Below are 15,329 nucleotides of genomic sequence, written 5' to 3'. Positions count from 1 at the left end.
CAGGCTGGTCCTGTCCTCGCTGAGCCTGTGGCACGGCAGCAAGCACAGCCAGACCCCCGAGCCCGGCCGAGGAGCTGGCCTCTGCCCTGCGTCACGGGGTGCCTCTCTGGTGTCTGCAGAGGAGGACAGCCCAGAGGAAGATGGTGCCCAAGGTCTGCTTTTCCAAATGACTGCTAATTTCATGTTTTCAGTCTGTCAAGGAGTGGGTTCCCTGCAGTGACAGCTCACAGCATCCAGACATCTCCCAGCTGCCTGTGTGCTGCTTCCTTGGTGCTAGTTGCTGCCCTGGGGGACTGGGAGGTGCATGTTCAGAGGAGGACGGGCTCAGCGAGGACAGGACCAGCCTGGCACACACCCTGTGACAGCGATCACGCAGCCAGAAGCGTGGCTCCAGTCCCACCGTCTGGGGAAGGGCCCGGCAGGAGCAGGCAGGTGTCGGGAGGTTATTCCCTCTGTTCAGCAACGCAGCATCCACGGCTCCCGAGCGAGCCACCATCCACATACATCCCTCTGTGTACAGAGCTCCTCGCTCGCTGCAGGTGCAGCTGAAAGCCTGGGGACACGGGCAGTTTCTGCAGAGGGTTGTGGAAGCCAGTGGTTCCGTCTGCGCTCTCCCTGCAGGCAGAGCGGCCTTGAAGGGGACAAGCCTCCTCCTGTGCCCGAGTCTGTCCCTGCCTTGGGTTGAATTTGAGCTGGGAGCACTGGGGATACAAGCAGCTGCCCCTGCGCTTTACCTGCTCTGGCAAAAGCATGGCTCTGGGTGTTCTAAACTTGCAGGTGACGTGAGGATGCTCCCTGCCCTGCTGCCTGGGGCTGCAGGCTGTCCCCTGAGACCACCCCTCCTGCTCCCTGTCCTTCTCCCACCCTCGCATTCTCTCTCTGGCTCCTAGGAAGCCTTCAAATAAATTCTGGCATTTTAAAAGGCCATTTTCTCTTCCAGCCTACATGTCAGCACTAATCTGGGGACAAACAGCCACATTTATAAGAAGAAAATAAAGTCTCAGCTCCCACTCAGTGGCATAATGCAAGGGGCCGTTCCCGGCGTGCTGGGGATGCTGCAGGATTCTTCACTGGACAAAGAGGCAATTGATGAACTAGGTCATGGCAGGAGGAGATGGTACGTGGGAAAAACACTGAACAGAGAGGCCTCTGAAAAGGAAACCATTCCCTGTGGAAGAGGCAGCCCCAGGCAGCCTGCCTGGCCCGAGGGGACCTGTCACACCTGTGCCTGGGTCACCCTGCAGGCAGGAGGGGCTCCAAGGTAGCTGGGATCAGGACACCTGCGGATGTGCTGCTCTGCCAAGGAAAGGCTCCTCTTCCTTTTTCTGTAGTTACTGAAGGGTGCTAAAGTAGAGGGAGAGCCTTTCAGAGCCTGCTGCATAAACATGTCTTTGGTGGCTACGCAGCGGTTGAGCATGCTGAGCGTGACCTTGGGCAACAAAAGCCTTTTGGTGCACCCTGCCACCAGCTTGTGCTGGTGCCTTCCCTGCCCCAAGCCCTGCCAAAGCTGGGCTGTTTCGCATAGCAGAGAGAAAGATAGATCCTTGCAGAGTCTGGATGAATTGTCCTTGTGGGAAGGTAATGCCTTCAGTGACACAGACAGAGCGGGGTAGCTTTAGCAGCTCTGGGTGTGATTGATGTGGGTCCTGTCCCCTGCTTCTGCACAAGCTTCTTCTTCCCTTGTGCCAGTGCACAGCACCTGGGTGCAGGCTGGATGGGAGGAGGCCCGGCACAGCTATAGACTGTAGATGAGGCCGGCTGTCAGGAGCAGTGACCATCCTAAGGCAAAAACCTCCAGGCAGATCCCTGCAGCTGCATCCCTTCATGGGATGTTCCTTGGTTGCCTGTCCCTTGGTCAGAGCAGGGGTGAAGCTGTGGCCCTGTAACCTCCCTCTTTCACGTGCCCTGCCTGACCTGAGTGCTCTCCCCTGATCGTGGCCATGGGCTCCCCTGTTCATGAGCAGTTCTGGGGCTTTGGTCCTGCAGGTGTTTGCCATGCCATCAGGTAGGAGCCCACGTGTCATGTTGATTTTGCTGGGGCTGGATTCCTGCAGCCTGTGTGGAACTGTCCTGTGGTGGCAACTTTGGGGTCTGGCTGCTTTCAGAAGTTTATGCTGCTGTTCCCCTGTGTTGCAGCTCCCTGAATCTCAGCCCGGAGCTTCCCTGCTGTTTGCATCGCTGCCCTGCTCGGTACTGTCTGCCTGCCTTCCCCATGTCCCAGCCTTCAGCGCTTCCTGAATTCCTGCCCTGCATAGCCCTGCCGCCACATCTTTCTGTCCCCATTTGGCAGCTCTCTCTTTGGGACTTAGTTGAACTGTGGGTGATGAGGTGGCTGGTGCAGATATTTTATGCGCATCTCACTGCAGATTTTGCCTTGCCCTGTAGAAGCAAAGTAGCCATGAAATAATCCACAGGAGCTGATACAGCTCCTTATTTGGTGCAAGACCTAGGACAAAAACTTAGGGAGCGCAGAGCTTACTGTGGCTTCAGCTGGAAGCATTGAAGAATTACCCTTTGCTGACCGTTGTCTCATCTGGCAAAGCAACTTGCCGGGTCTGAAGGAATCTAAGCACATGCTGTGAGTGGAAGGTGCTCAGATAGCTTTGTAGCGTACTGACAGCTGTTTACAATTACCCAGAAGCAGATGCCTCATTCGCCTCGCTCAGGGTGTCAGAAGCCCATTTTCCACTGGATTTGCTTCCCCCCATTTTTAGAAGTAACTAGAAGCAAGTGATGTGGGAGAAGGGGACAGGTGGGCTATGGCTTTGGAGGAGAGTGAGCCTGGTTCTATAAAGGGAAGAAAAGGGAACAGAGGGAGGGGACTGGAGAGGGAAGTGTGAGAATCAAAGCACTGGAAAAGGAAAACACGTTAGCAGAGGCACTTGTGGCTTGGAGTCAAATTTGGGATACACAGACAGGAGGAGGGCTGCTGGGGCATTTCCTTGTGCTGTGATTCTTTAGGATTTATAATGGACTGTAGGCACCTGCCAAGTGAGGATGCTTTCAAGACTGAGGGTTTCCTGCTAGCACACTCAAGGCATGACCCTCTGCTATAGTAGCTAAACCCTTGTCTAGGGCTCTGGGGTGATAGCTGTGGCATTAGTATGTGGCGTGTGACCTGTGCTAAAAGCCCAATTTAGACATAGGGGCTTTTAACCCAACATAAGCTGTGTGAGCAAGACCAAGTCCCCATGTCTTTTCCTGGACTGCACTATCATGTGTTAAAGGTGATGCATCATATCTGTCGTAAACCTTTAGAAGGTATAAGTGAATATATGCTAATTTGACATCTTTAAGTCCTAGTCCAAAGAAGTCTGGATGCAACCTGCATAAGTCAGGCCTAAGCCCAGGGTGACTTATCCAGGAAACTGAGTGCTGCCCAGCGCAATACATGCTGCAGGGTGTGTCATCCCAGTGCCTTGTCTCCTCTCCCTCTGTTCCTGAGGCTTTGTCCAGTCCTGGTCTCTAGTGCGGGTATCTGATGTCCAAATGCTGCTGTTGGCTCACTGTGAAATACACTGTGTTTTAGCTGCTGCCCCATGATGTGTGAGGCAGGGCTGATTGCTCCAGAGCCCTCTGGCCCCATGCAGTACTATGGTGAGTCGTCCGACACCTACTACCACGTGGACCACTGGCAGAGGCTGCGCACGGCTGTCAGGAAGCTGGAGTTCTGGGAAAACTTCAACGCCGAGCTGATAGGCAGCGGCTTCTTCTCCAAGGTCTACAAGGTAAACTGACATGCAGGCAGCCCGTGACCCCTGTGTGAGAGCAGATGAGCAGCTGCTGAGGCTGTGTAGATGGTGCCTCACCTGAGCAACCTGTCCTCAAGCTTATTTCCTCGTCTTCATCCCTCCCAGCTCACTCTGGCAGGTTGGATGGGGGGAGGGAGGAAAGGACACCCCCGCCTCTGCGGACCCAGCACATTACCTTTGATGCAACATCTCCCCTTCTATCGTGAAAAAGGAGATAGGAGGACTTGACCAATGAGTGTTCATTGGCACTGTCACCTAGCCATACAGCAGGCTTGTCAGGGAGCTGAACTGGGTATTGGATGAGATCAGGGGATATTTATGCTGTGCAGGTTTTGTTTTCAAAACTGTAGCAAAATATATAGAGAAAAATAATGTAAAATTAAGCTGCTTATGTCCCCCAGAATACCTGTCACCCATACCCCATGGAGATGCCAACGCTGTCACCCCTCTCCAGCTGCTGCCCCGCATCATGGTGATGCTGGGGAAGAGCAGGGGACCTGGGGCAGAGTCAGGCTGGGACAGGCTGCTGGTCCATCCACTTCTGCCTCTGCTGCCTTCATGTCAGGAGAGCCAGGGCTCCCTGCAAGCCAGTGCATGATGCAGATGGCATGTCACAAAAGCAAAACTGCTTTTCTCACTGGGGCTGTTGTGAGTCACTTGCTGCACCAAGCTCCACGGTGTGGGAGTTTGTTTAACCCTCTCGGAGCAAGCACAGGATCGAAGTGCTGCTAGCTTTGCTCTCCCTCCAGTGCTGCACCTCAGCCTGGGAGTGCCACTGCTTATTTGTGGGGAGTGGTCTTCAGCCCTCAGTGATCACTGCTCTGTGAGCAGCAAAGTGAAAGAAGGTGCTTCACATTAGGAAGTGAGACTGTGCCTTCATCTCTGAGAGCGGATGCTACGTTGATTTGCAGCGTGTCTGGGTTTGCCCACCTTATCTCTCCTCCCAGCAGCCCTCCAGAACGTGGTTGCTGACACTGGTCTTTGTAGTTGGGACGTGACACAGACCCAGCGGAAACAAATTGTGCCCGACTCTTTGCATTGCTGTTGGCTCCTTAGCTTGACCAGCCCTGCAATAAACATCATGACTGCACATTTCTCCTGGGGCAGCATAAGGTGCTTCTGCCAGAGGAGTACTCTGACATCTTCTGGGTGAGATCCCTGGCTGGTGTAAGCATATGTGGCCAGCTGGAACTAATGGAGCCAGGCTGGCAGGATCTGGCTGTGGAACTGCAAGAAATACACAAGTCGCATAGATAATCGCACATTGCTTTCTCAAGGCTCTGTCTCCGCCTCTGCTGCATCTGGGCTTGGTGCTGTGATAAAGCCTTTGGGTGAAGTTCAGGTCCAGGGACAGTGCACTGAAGCTGTTCAGGGAGAATCTCCAGCCAAAGGTCTATGGCAGCTCTTTGCAGACTGAAGCAATACATGACAAATACTTCTCCCCACCACAGCCTCCCTCTAGTAATTGCTTTCCCCACCTACACAGTGTGCTGTTGCCATTGCTTTCTCTTTCCTTTATCTAGCAGATTTTCATAGTAACAGTTGCTGTTTCCTTCGTGCGTGACATTTTCCTCCTGCCCTGGCAGTGAATGAGATTCCAGCAGCAGGCAGGATGGAGACATGGATCTTGAATGAGAATGAAATAACTTATTGAAGTAGAAGCAGAAAAAGAAATGTAAAAAAAATAAAGTTTGAATGAAATGCTATGGGGCAAATAGTCAAAAGGCAGCAGAGGAGGACTGGGGACAATGACAGCCTTTTGTGGAGAGTTGACATTTGTCTGGGGACTGGAGTGCAACCATAACGAAGTGCTCTGATGGCTTGTGTTCCTCTTGAGTCAGACAGTCCCCTGTGGACTTGTAGCCCATAACAGAAGCACTCCTGCTGCGAAGCATCGCTGGCAATGGTCCTTTGAAGCTCTTTGCCAACAGATGCTGCCTTCCAAAGTGGTCCTGCAGCAAGGACATAGACTCTCCAAAGTGCTGGCACTGCCTGTGCTGGCTGCCTACAGCTTTTGCCTTTCTTTGTCCCTCAGTTAAGCCCATTCTCGGGAGCTATTATATGTGGATCGGCTGAGGAAGGAGGATTCACTTGGTTCGACTTGGTGACTCAGACTCCAGAGGTCTGGGCATGGCTTCTGCTCTGTCGGTTATGTGTTGCATGACCTGGGCACAAGATACTTTCTCTCTTTTTCTGCCTTAGTTTTCTGATGTGCACTGAGCAGCTATTCAAGTATGAGTTTCTCTCAGGGAAAGCATAAAGGTTCTTTCATTGTCAGCTCTCTTATTCATAGGGGTCTGAGGTGCTCAAAAGCAGGACAGAAAGGCAACGTGACTTCTTTTTTCTGAGGCTGGTTTAAGGCATTGCCCAAATGGAGCCTCTGAGCAACCTCTTCTTCTGTTGTCCCTCAAAAAGCTTCATCCATGTTAGGAAGCACAGTCCCGCTCCCTGTCTTTCTGCAACTTCCCAGTGCCAGAGTTTCACCTTTATTTCTCCACACAGGGCTGACACCAGATCTTTACCCTTCATCACTCGTTAGCATGAAAGGAGAATACCTTGGAGGCCCCTCTGCACTTTCCTTGTTTTCGCATTGATCCAGGACAAAAACAGGCACTTGGCATGATTCAGAGCTGTCCAAGGGCTGCTCCAGATTGGCCAAAGTCTTAGGGCCTGTGGTCTTGGAAGAGGCCTTCTGAGCCCATTACCTTTGCCCATCTCTCCCACTACTTTTTTTGGAGAGTGGGTCTACCCTTGCTTTTCAGTCATTTCTTCTCCAGACCAGGCTGGACTTTGCATTGCCCTGTGCACCCAAACCCCACCGGCGCTCCCCGGCTCCACCAGCCCGGGCAGTGTGTGGGAACTCTGCTGGCATCCAGCTGGGACATGCAACCTCCCCTGGCAGCTCAGCGTGGCTCAGGTCTCCACCAGAGTTTGTGCAGAGCTAATAGGTCTCTCTGAAACTCAGTTAGCTCTTCTGAAAGTTTTTCAGATCTTCCAGATTTCATCTGCTCCCTGTGCTGTGTCCTGGGCACAAGGGCACTCATAGTCTTTGGGGAAAAAACAATTGATAGCATCTCTTATATTTACACCTGTGCAATTGCAGTTAATCAGTTCCATCTGATTGCTGAGCCACAGTCTGTGGTTATGAATTCCCATCAGGTGAGGGTGTGAGAGCCCTGGCTTTGTTATGACCTGCTTGAGTAGAGAGGCAGAGTTACTCCAGTGACAGCGTTGACTATCAGATTGCGTTCCTTCAGAGAGGAAGCAGCAGTTCATGTTACTCCCAAGACAGTTTGTTTTGTGACCCTGGTTATAATGAACCTTTCTCTCCTTCCAGCCCAGCTAGGTTTTACATGCAGCTCTTTGTTCTCCTCACCTGAGCTAGTAATGTTATCCGTAAAGTGACCGTCACAGAGAATAATGGGTGACAGTTTGGGACTCACAGTGCTGCTCTTAAGCCAGCTCATGCAGTGTCTAAACTGTTTTTTCCCCTAAAACAAACAAACAAAACACCACAAACACAATGGCTGGATTCTCTCCTAGCCCTGGCGGAGCTGTCAGGACATCAGCGTGGGCCGCACCTGATACATGAGTCTCCTTAAAACAGATGTTAATTGAGGGTGGAAATGTTAAAGCATCACAATGCTCTGTGGTGTGGTCTGGAAACTGATATTTGCATTGTCAACCCAGATAACGTGAGCTGCAGTGCAGGGGCCCTGGGTGGTCCTTTTGGAGCAGAGAGCTAGGGCATCCCTGCATGTCCTGCAGCCTGCATGAACCCCTCCATTCCGTACTGCCCAAGCCTGGTGTCTCCACAGGGGGCAGTGATTTCCTCCTAAAAATGCCTGCTCAGTCGGTTCAGTGTTGTAAGGCTGGGGAAGAGCATTTTGTATTCTGTGCTTTAGCTACCAGTATACCTGCCCGGGGGAAGCCCTGGGAGTGAAATGTCTGGTGGTGATCCATAGCAGAGCTGAAGGTTAGCATGTGGCTGGGAAGCAGACACGGGACCTCCGTTCTGGGATGTCAGGGAGAGATGAGCTGGCTTTGTGCTTTTTTGTTGTGTCTGCCTGGGTGGAGGGGGGCTAGCCATGGGCAGGGGTGCAAGAGGAATTGGGGATGAGGAGTGTGGCCAGCAGCTTTGTGCTGTGATCAGAACCAGGCAGGAAAGAGGGATGGAGATGTGGGATAGGCTGTGGTTGGGAAGGGGCATTGAATACAAGGCACTTAAGGGGTGAAGGTCAGTCCTGCAGTAAGCCAGGGTGGGCTGAGAAACTGCTCCAGCCCAAGGAACATGCAAAATTTGGCAGAGAAGTAGTGTTGTGATATGTTGGGCCAGGAGGGATCTAGATGTCCCCAGCCACCCAAGGAGGCATCACTGGAGTGGAGCTTATGTGGAAGGGACAGCACCTTGTGCATGTGCAAATGACTGTACAAAGCTCTGGGCAGCCAGGAAATGTGATTCAGGCCTTGGGTTGGGAAGAGATGCTGTTGTCCAAAGGGGCTGGCAGATCTCTGGAAGCTAACAGATGTTCTGCTCCAACCTTGTCTCCAGGTGACCCAGGCTGCTGCTGGTAAAGTGATGGTGGTGAAGATCTACAAGAAAGACGTGGACCAAGAGGTGATTGTGCGTGAGATCAGCCTGCTGCAGAAGCTGTCCCACCCCAACATTGTCAGGTGTGCACATCCTTCAGCCATGAGCAGTGGACACTGGCAGGGGTGGAGTTGGGTTGGTGTCTCTAAGGCAGTTCTGCAATGAGGGATTGCGCTGAACCTTGATGGCTTTTTTTCTTTTTCATTTTCTTTTTTTTTAATTTTTTTTGGTGTGTTCTTCTGCTTAGGTACCTTGGGATATGTGTGAAGGATGACAAGCTGTACCCCATTCTGGAGGTAAAGGTTTCTTGCTTGTAAGTGTGGTGTGAGCAGGCAAGGGCCCTGTGGTTCTTTGGCAGGGAGGATGGCAGATACCCCATAATGCATATCTATGCCTCTGACTCCCACGCCTGTGAATGGTTCTGGACTAGCGAGACTGCCCCAGAGGGCCTTCTGGTCCTTTCTGCCCTGCAGCTGGTCACAGCTGGAGTGGGGCACAGTCACTGCAGGGCCATGAGATTCATGCAGGAGAGCCAAAAAATGTTTCAGGTTGGGTTGGTATCACAAAAGGGCCCGAATGGACCAGCTGATGGGGAGAAGAGGAGCCAGGGATGGAGGGCAGGAGTAGGAAGTGAAGCAGATGGAGAGTTGCAGGACCTCCAGGGTGGCTCTGGAATGGTGGTGTGGTCTAATGGAAAAGCTTGGGCTGGTACTGGGGAGGTCTTATCCTGTTCCTACACTTTCAGTGGCAGAAGGTGTTGACTGAGCTGTTGCCAGGCTTTTTGCCTCTAGTTCACTGCCTGTGAGTGAGGACCACAGCTGGCTTATACAGCTGTCCCTGCAGTGGGGCAGAGCCCAGAGACGGACAGTAACTTGTGCCAGGAGGGGTATTTGCACCATGCCACACGCAGGCACCCCGGCATTCCCAACGCCATCCTGACAAAGGGGCTCCTGGGTTGGCAATGGAGGGTTCAGCACCTGGGAAGCTGCAGGGGAGCCTGTGGCCAGCCGCACAGCCACCGGCTTTTTGTCTTTGTTCGTAGTACGTGAATGGGGGTTGCCTGGAGGAGCTCCTGGCCAGCAAGGACATTGCTTTGACGTGGAAGGAAAAAGTGGACTTAGCTTCTAACATCACCAGAGGCATGATCTACCTGCACTCCAAGAACATCTACCACCGAGATCTCAATTCCAAGGTACACAGCTGGAAAGGGGATGTCACCCCTGGACTGCTGAAGGCGACTGTGTTAGGGGACTGTATGGGGGCCCCTGGGGCTGTAACCAGGGGACTCAGGCCTCATACTGGTCCTCTGCTCCATGCTAATCCCTCTGCAGGCAGGGAAGCTTTCTTGATAAAACCTGTCATTACATTGCATTCATTGCTTGCCAAGTAGGAGACCCAGACATAGATAAAAATATGTTGGTCCTATTGCTGTTGCTGTTGGAAAAGAAACCAGATGGAAATATGTGCAGGATTGCACATGGTTTTCTTTGCCTGTGGTTGCAGGAGAAGCTCTGCCAGATTTAGAGGTTTCCTTTCCTGCTCACTACAAGGAGGAAGCTGTTGCTGACAGGAGCTGGGCACAGGCTCTGGGATCAAGTGCCGTGTGAGATGATCCCTGCCTATGTCCAGAGCACCAACAGAGCTCACAAGATGTGTGTCTCCTCCCTCAAGTGCAGAGAAGTTGTTCTTCCTTGATCCAGAGGGCCCAGGTCACCAGTTTTAGGATGGTCACCTCCGTGTGTTTCACACCCTGGCAGCATGCCAGCTGTGAAGACTGACATCTGGAGACAGGCTTTGGGTGGAATGCAAGGGCACATCATGTTCCTGGTGTATTGGCTCTCTGTCTGGGAGGCTGCTTTCCTCGGCGTGGGCTCGTGCTGCTTGATGGAGGCAGGAACAGCATTGGGGCTTTGCCATTCTCAGGTTTGTCCATGAGGAGAGGCTTTGACGTGGCTTTTCCTCTGCCACTGGTATGGCAGTAGGAACATGGTGGGGCAGTGCTTTGTTGATCTGTCTTGGGCAAAACTATCCAAACCTCAGGTGGATCTGCAGTGGGTCCATGATATCCCAGGGAACGTGAGCTGAGGGGTTGGCCACCAGCCTGGACCATGTCTGTGTTAGTTGACAGTAGAGGCTGGCTTGGTGGTTCATGGAAATGGAGCCTGCAAGTCCTTGCAGTTGACACTGGATGGTGGTGTATCTCTTACAAGCTATTTCTGTTGGTATTCTGTGAGCTTTTTAAGAGAAACGTGAAATATTGATGAAGGTTGGCAGTGGGGAAGCCAGTCAAGCATTACAGTCTTGAGAGACATCAGCATATGAATGAAACTCACCTTTGTAATCTCAGGCTGTTTACTTGGCTCGGTTACTCACCATGAAATTGCAAACACCAGGCAAGGACAAGGCTAAGAGCCTGGTGTGCTCTGACCACAGTTTTCTTGGCCAGTGTGCTCTGAAGTCAGGTGAGATGTAATTTCTTATTTGGTGGTGGCTGGTGAGGTCAGGAGCTTTCCAGATCTGCCTGTGGAAGGTTGGTGCATGCTGGAGGTCCCTGCCTGTCCCTTCTGTCTTGCTGCGGTGGTTCAACCGTGAAAGAGGTTCATCCCTCCCCAGGGAAACCTAGGAAACCTGCAGTGGTGATGGCTGAAGATATGGGAGAGAAGTGTGTATGTGCTCACTTGAAATCCAGTCATAGTGAGAGCCATCTGGAGAAGGCGCCTGTTGTTTCTGCTAGTTCCCTGAGCAGGTGCAGAGGAGGAAATCCTGGGGAACTGAAAAGGCTGAAACCACTGGGATTTTGAGAAACCTTAAGGTAATTTTATAGCAATTCCTCCAGAAAGCCACATTAGGGATGTGTAGCCGTGGGCAGTAAGAAGGGCTGTGGCTGCCTTCAGCTGAACGGTGAACAGGGTCAGCATGCACATTTCGAGGTCTCTTTAAGATAAAAGGATGTGGATCATCATGTCTGTTGAACAGCTTCTTCACAGGACTTTTCCTGGCTTGAGATGTGGTTGGTCCTTCCCTAATCTGCCCCGTGCACTCCATGCGCACTGCTGGGATGCAGGTCTCTGGCAAGGGGAGAGCCTCCTAAGGGCAAGGTGGGGCTGAGGGCCAGCAAGGTGCTGCTCGGTGAAGTGTCCAGGCCCTTCCTTGCCAGGCATCTCATGCCACGGCCCATGGGCTCCTTTCAGAACTGCCTCATTCGAGTGACGCCGCGAGGCCGCGAGGCGCTGGTGACTGACTTCGGGCTGGCCAGGGAGGTGGTGGAGCTGCCTGTGAAGGAAGCAGAGAGGAAGCTGTCTCTGGTGGGCTCTGCTTTCTGGATGGCTCCTGAGATGCTGCGGGGAGAGCCCTATGACCGGAAGGTATGGCACTGTTTCCCAGCTCCTTGTTCATCCCGAGAGCTCCCAAGCCAGTGTGGGGGATGTCTCCTCTGCTTGCTGGTGATGTGTCCCAATAGCAGAAAAGCCCTTCCCTCCTTCCTTGGGAAACATTGCCCTGCTATGTGGACCTTTGCTCAGTAATGCTTGGCTTAGCAGCTTGGAAGTTCCTTATGTGGTCTTGTTAAGTCAAACTTTCAGGGGAATGGATTACTGCTGTGGACAAACACAATGAAGCCTCCCCGAGGAAGATGCTTGATGAGTTACAGCCCGATGAGCCTGTTGCAGGATCTGTGGGGGGTGCCAGGTAGAATCATAGAATTGTTTAGGTTGGGAAAGACCTTTAAGATCATCAAATCCAATGGTTAACTAGCACTGCCAAGTCCACCACTAAGCCATGCCCCTAAGCACCACATCTACACATTTTTTAAATACCTCCAGGGATGGTGACTCAACCATTTCCCTGGGCAGCCTGGTCCAATGCTTGGCAAGCCTTTTGGTGGAGAAATCTTTCCTAATATCCAATCTAAACCTCCCCTAGCACAACTTGAGGCCATTTCCTCTTGTCCTATCAGTGATTTGTGAGAAGAGACCGACCACCACCTCATGACAACCTCCTTTCAGGTAGTTGTAGAGGAGTGTTAAGGTCTCCTTTCAGCCTGCTTTTCTCCAGGCTAAACAACCCAAGGTCCCTCAGCCAATGATCATAAGACTTGTTCTCTAGACCCTCACCAGCTTTGTTACTCCTCTTTGGACACGTGCCAGCACCTCAATATCTTTCTTCCACTGAGGGGGCCCTGAACACAGTATTCAAGGTGCAGTCTCACCAGTGCCAAGTAGGGATGACAATAATTTCCCCAGTCCTGCTGGCTGCACCATTTCTGATACAAGCCAGGATGCCGCTGGCCTTTTTGGCCACCTGGGCACACTGCTGGCTCCTGTTCAGCCAGCTGTCACCCAGCACCCCCAGGTCCCTCTCTTCTGGGCAGCTTTCCAGCCACTCTTCCCCAAGCCTGTAGCATTGCATGGGTTTGTTGTGACCCAAGTGCAGGACCCGGCACTGAGCCTTGTTGAACCTCATACAACTGGCCTTGGCCCATCGATTCAGGCTGAAAATATCCCTCTGTAGAGCCAAAGCACCAGACACATTGAACAAGAGCATGGGACCAGGCTTCTCGAAAATGAGGCTGTACTCCAAGTGGGGCTGTGATGTTTCCGGGTGGATTCATAAGCCCAGAAGAAGTTTAGGGGTTTGCTGCCTCCATGTCCAATGAGTTTTTTTGATGGGCTTTTGTGTAACTAATGGAAGGACGTTGTTGTTGGTACTCCCCTTTCTCATGCTTTGCTTCTGTGTATGCCCTGTCCCACCTCTGGTTCTCCCACCTCTTCTGCAGGTGGATGTGTTTTCCTTTGGCATTGTCCTCTGTGAAATCCTGGGCAGGATCCCAGCTGACCCCGAAGTGCTTCCCAGGACACAGGTAATGATTCCTGCCGCCAAACCTAACTGTTTTCCCCATGATACCAGACTGTGTTTTCTCACTGGACCAGACAGACCTGTGCACATGTGTATGTGTTCACACTCAGGTTTCTCTCTAGACATTTTTCCATGAGAAAATCCGTTCTCAACATTTTCAGTGCACAAGTTCGGTGCATGTGTAGTTTCAAAACTTTTGTTAGATCAACAATATGAGATTAATTACTTCTGTTTAAAGACCTTAATTCCTTAAGACCTTGACATTTCAGCTTCTCCATTGAAGTGGCAGGTTAAAAACAACTTTTATCACAAATGTTTATTTTCAAATATGTTGCAGATAATACACAGTTCATGTGGAAACAGTGAGCTTCCCTGAAAATATGCCCTTTTTTTTGTTTCAGCATTTGAAATATTTCCCTTCCAGAAAGTGGGAAAGGAAAGCTTATCCTGAACAGGGATGAAAAATCCATTGGGAAAACAGCAAACAGCTGCTTTTTTTTTTTTTTTTATTATTCCGTGTTTCTGTCAGACTGAACAGGAACTAACGCTCCATCTGTATTCACAAGATGAAGGAGAGTTATATATCAGAGACTCCAAAATCTGGAGGGAGAAAGCTGTAGTTATGGAAACAGCTGGCTGGACCCCTTTGACTTTCAGTTGGTGTTGGAAGACCAGAATATCTGAAGTTCCTGTCCTTGGCAGCCACTGCTCAGCACCAGGTGCTGGTTCCTCTCCTGGTTTTGCCGCTGTGGCTCTTGCTGCCTTAGTCTGAGCTTTTCCAGGAGGACACATACAGCCCCGCAGGGATAGCACAGAGCGAGCAGAAGGATGCTGCAGTCTCCCAGCTCTGCTAGTGATTTATCTGTGCAGTCCTGCCAGAGCTGATGTTGCCCCAGTACCTTTGCATAGCCATCAGTAAAGCAGTTGTGATGGAGACCCTGAAAGCTTTAAACCATGAGCATTTTGTGTTTTAACACCTTGAGAAGGATGAAGAAGAGCTTCTAAAGGACTTTATAGCTGAGGTCTTTTCTACATACTTTTTCCCCTTCCTCACAGGATTACGGCTTGGATGTTGCTGCCTTCCAAGGGATGATCAGCGATTGCCCCAGGCGACTGATGGACCTTGCTGCTAGCTGCTGTCGGGTGAGATTCTTGCTAGGGTTGTTTTTTTTTTCTTTCCTTTTGTTGGATTTGTATCACACTTGTATGACAGAGACTAAAATTGTTGCGAACCCCAGAGAGCTCAAACTTGCTGCTCTCAGAGATAGCACACAGGGCTTTGCCACTTGAGCTGTGAAGTGATGAGATCTTCTTTAGCCAGCAGTATGCTTTCATCCACTGTGTAGTTTTGCCCCTAGGAGAAGTGTCTAGTTTGTGTATTTCAGCCTGAAGCATCCCAAGGTCCTTCTTGTTCCCTTGCATGTCGACCCCAGAGTGGGAAGTAGGTTGGTGATGATGTCCAGTCCCTCCTTTTAAGCCAGGCTGCAGGCAGAGGCACCCAGCTAAATCCTCTCGGGAGGGCACCACCTCGCTGTTACCAGCCCTGGTGTTACAGATATCATCAGAGCATAGCTCTCCAACCTTTCTTGCTTTAACATGAAAGGTAATGGTGAAAGCTGGGGGGCCTCTCCGTGCTGCCCAAAGCCTCAGGAGGCAAAGCAGAGAGAAAGCAAGGATTCAAGTTAATCTCTGAAAGCAAGAGAAAAGCAAAGACAGTAATCAGGCAGAGAGCGGAGAAGCTGGGTGATCATAATGCACTTAATTGCTGGGAGCTCAAGGCAGCAAATGGAAGTAAATCCTTGCATGGGTCCTGAGGATGTGTGAGTAACTTGTCCTGAATCAGAGGAGTGATTCATGTCAGCAGCTGCCTTAGACTGATGTGTGCTCAGATCTTGTATGTCTGATGGGCAGCTTCCTAATGCAAGTTGATATAATAACAGGCTTCTGCCAGAAATGGCCCTTGGGGCTGTTCTCTGCCCTTGTGTGATGTGCAGCTTTGGGGAGTTTCTGGTGCAGGTCCCGAGGCTGGCTCCGTGGGGTCACCACAAAGGGCAGCCCCAGGATGGCATGGTGGGGATGTGGGATGCGGGTGCCCCCATGCCTTGTCCCTCGCCTTGGGTACACCCTGATGG

The 15,329-nt window shown here is 51.5% G+C and overlaps 1 protein-coding gene across 1 annotated transcript in view; it reads left to right on the top strand.

Moving 5' to 3' along the window:
- Positions 1 to 830: 830 nt before the first annotated feature.
- The window catches only part of LOC104461722 (dual specificity testis-specific protein kinase 1-like), a 15,108-nt gene continuing 609 nt past the window's right edge, over positions 831 to 15,329 (top strand). The window contains exons 1-8 of the mRNA XM_010073405.1: positions 831 to 852; positions 3,541 to 3,728; positions 8,305 to 8,426; positions 8,591 to 8,639; positions 9,386 to 9,535; positions 11,535 to 11,708; positions 13,118 to 13,201; positions 14,254 to 14,340. Coding sequence (XP_010071707.1) covers positions 3,543 to 3,728; positions 8,305 to 8,426; positions 8,591 to 8,639; positions 9,386 to 9,535; positions 11,535 to 11,708; positions 13,118 to 13,201; positions 14,254 to 14,340 — 852 coding nt within the window. The 5' untranslated portion in view covers positions 831 to 852; positions 3,541 to 3,542. The remainder of the gene's footprint in view (positions 853 to 3,540; positions 3,729 to 8,304; positions 8,427 to 8,590; positions 8,640 to 9,385; positions 9,536 to 11,534; positions 11,709 to 13,117; positions 13,202 to 14,253; positions 14,341 to 15,329) is intronic.

This window comes from Pterocles gutturalis, unplaced genomic scaffold (genome assembly GCF_000699245.1).
Source record: "Pterocles gutturalis isolate BGI_N339 unplaced genomic scaffold, ASM69924v1 scaffold15997, whole genome shotgun sequence".
NCBI classification, from domain to species: Eukaryota; Metazoa; Chordata; class Aves; order Pterocliformes; family Pteroclidae; genus Pterocles; species Pterocles gutturalis.
This window is presented reverse-complemented; position numbering and strand designations above follow the sequence as displayed.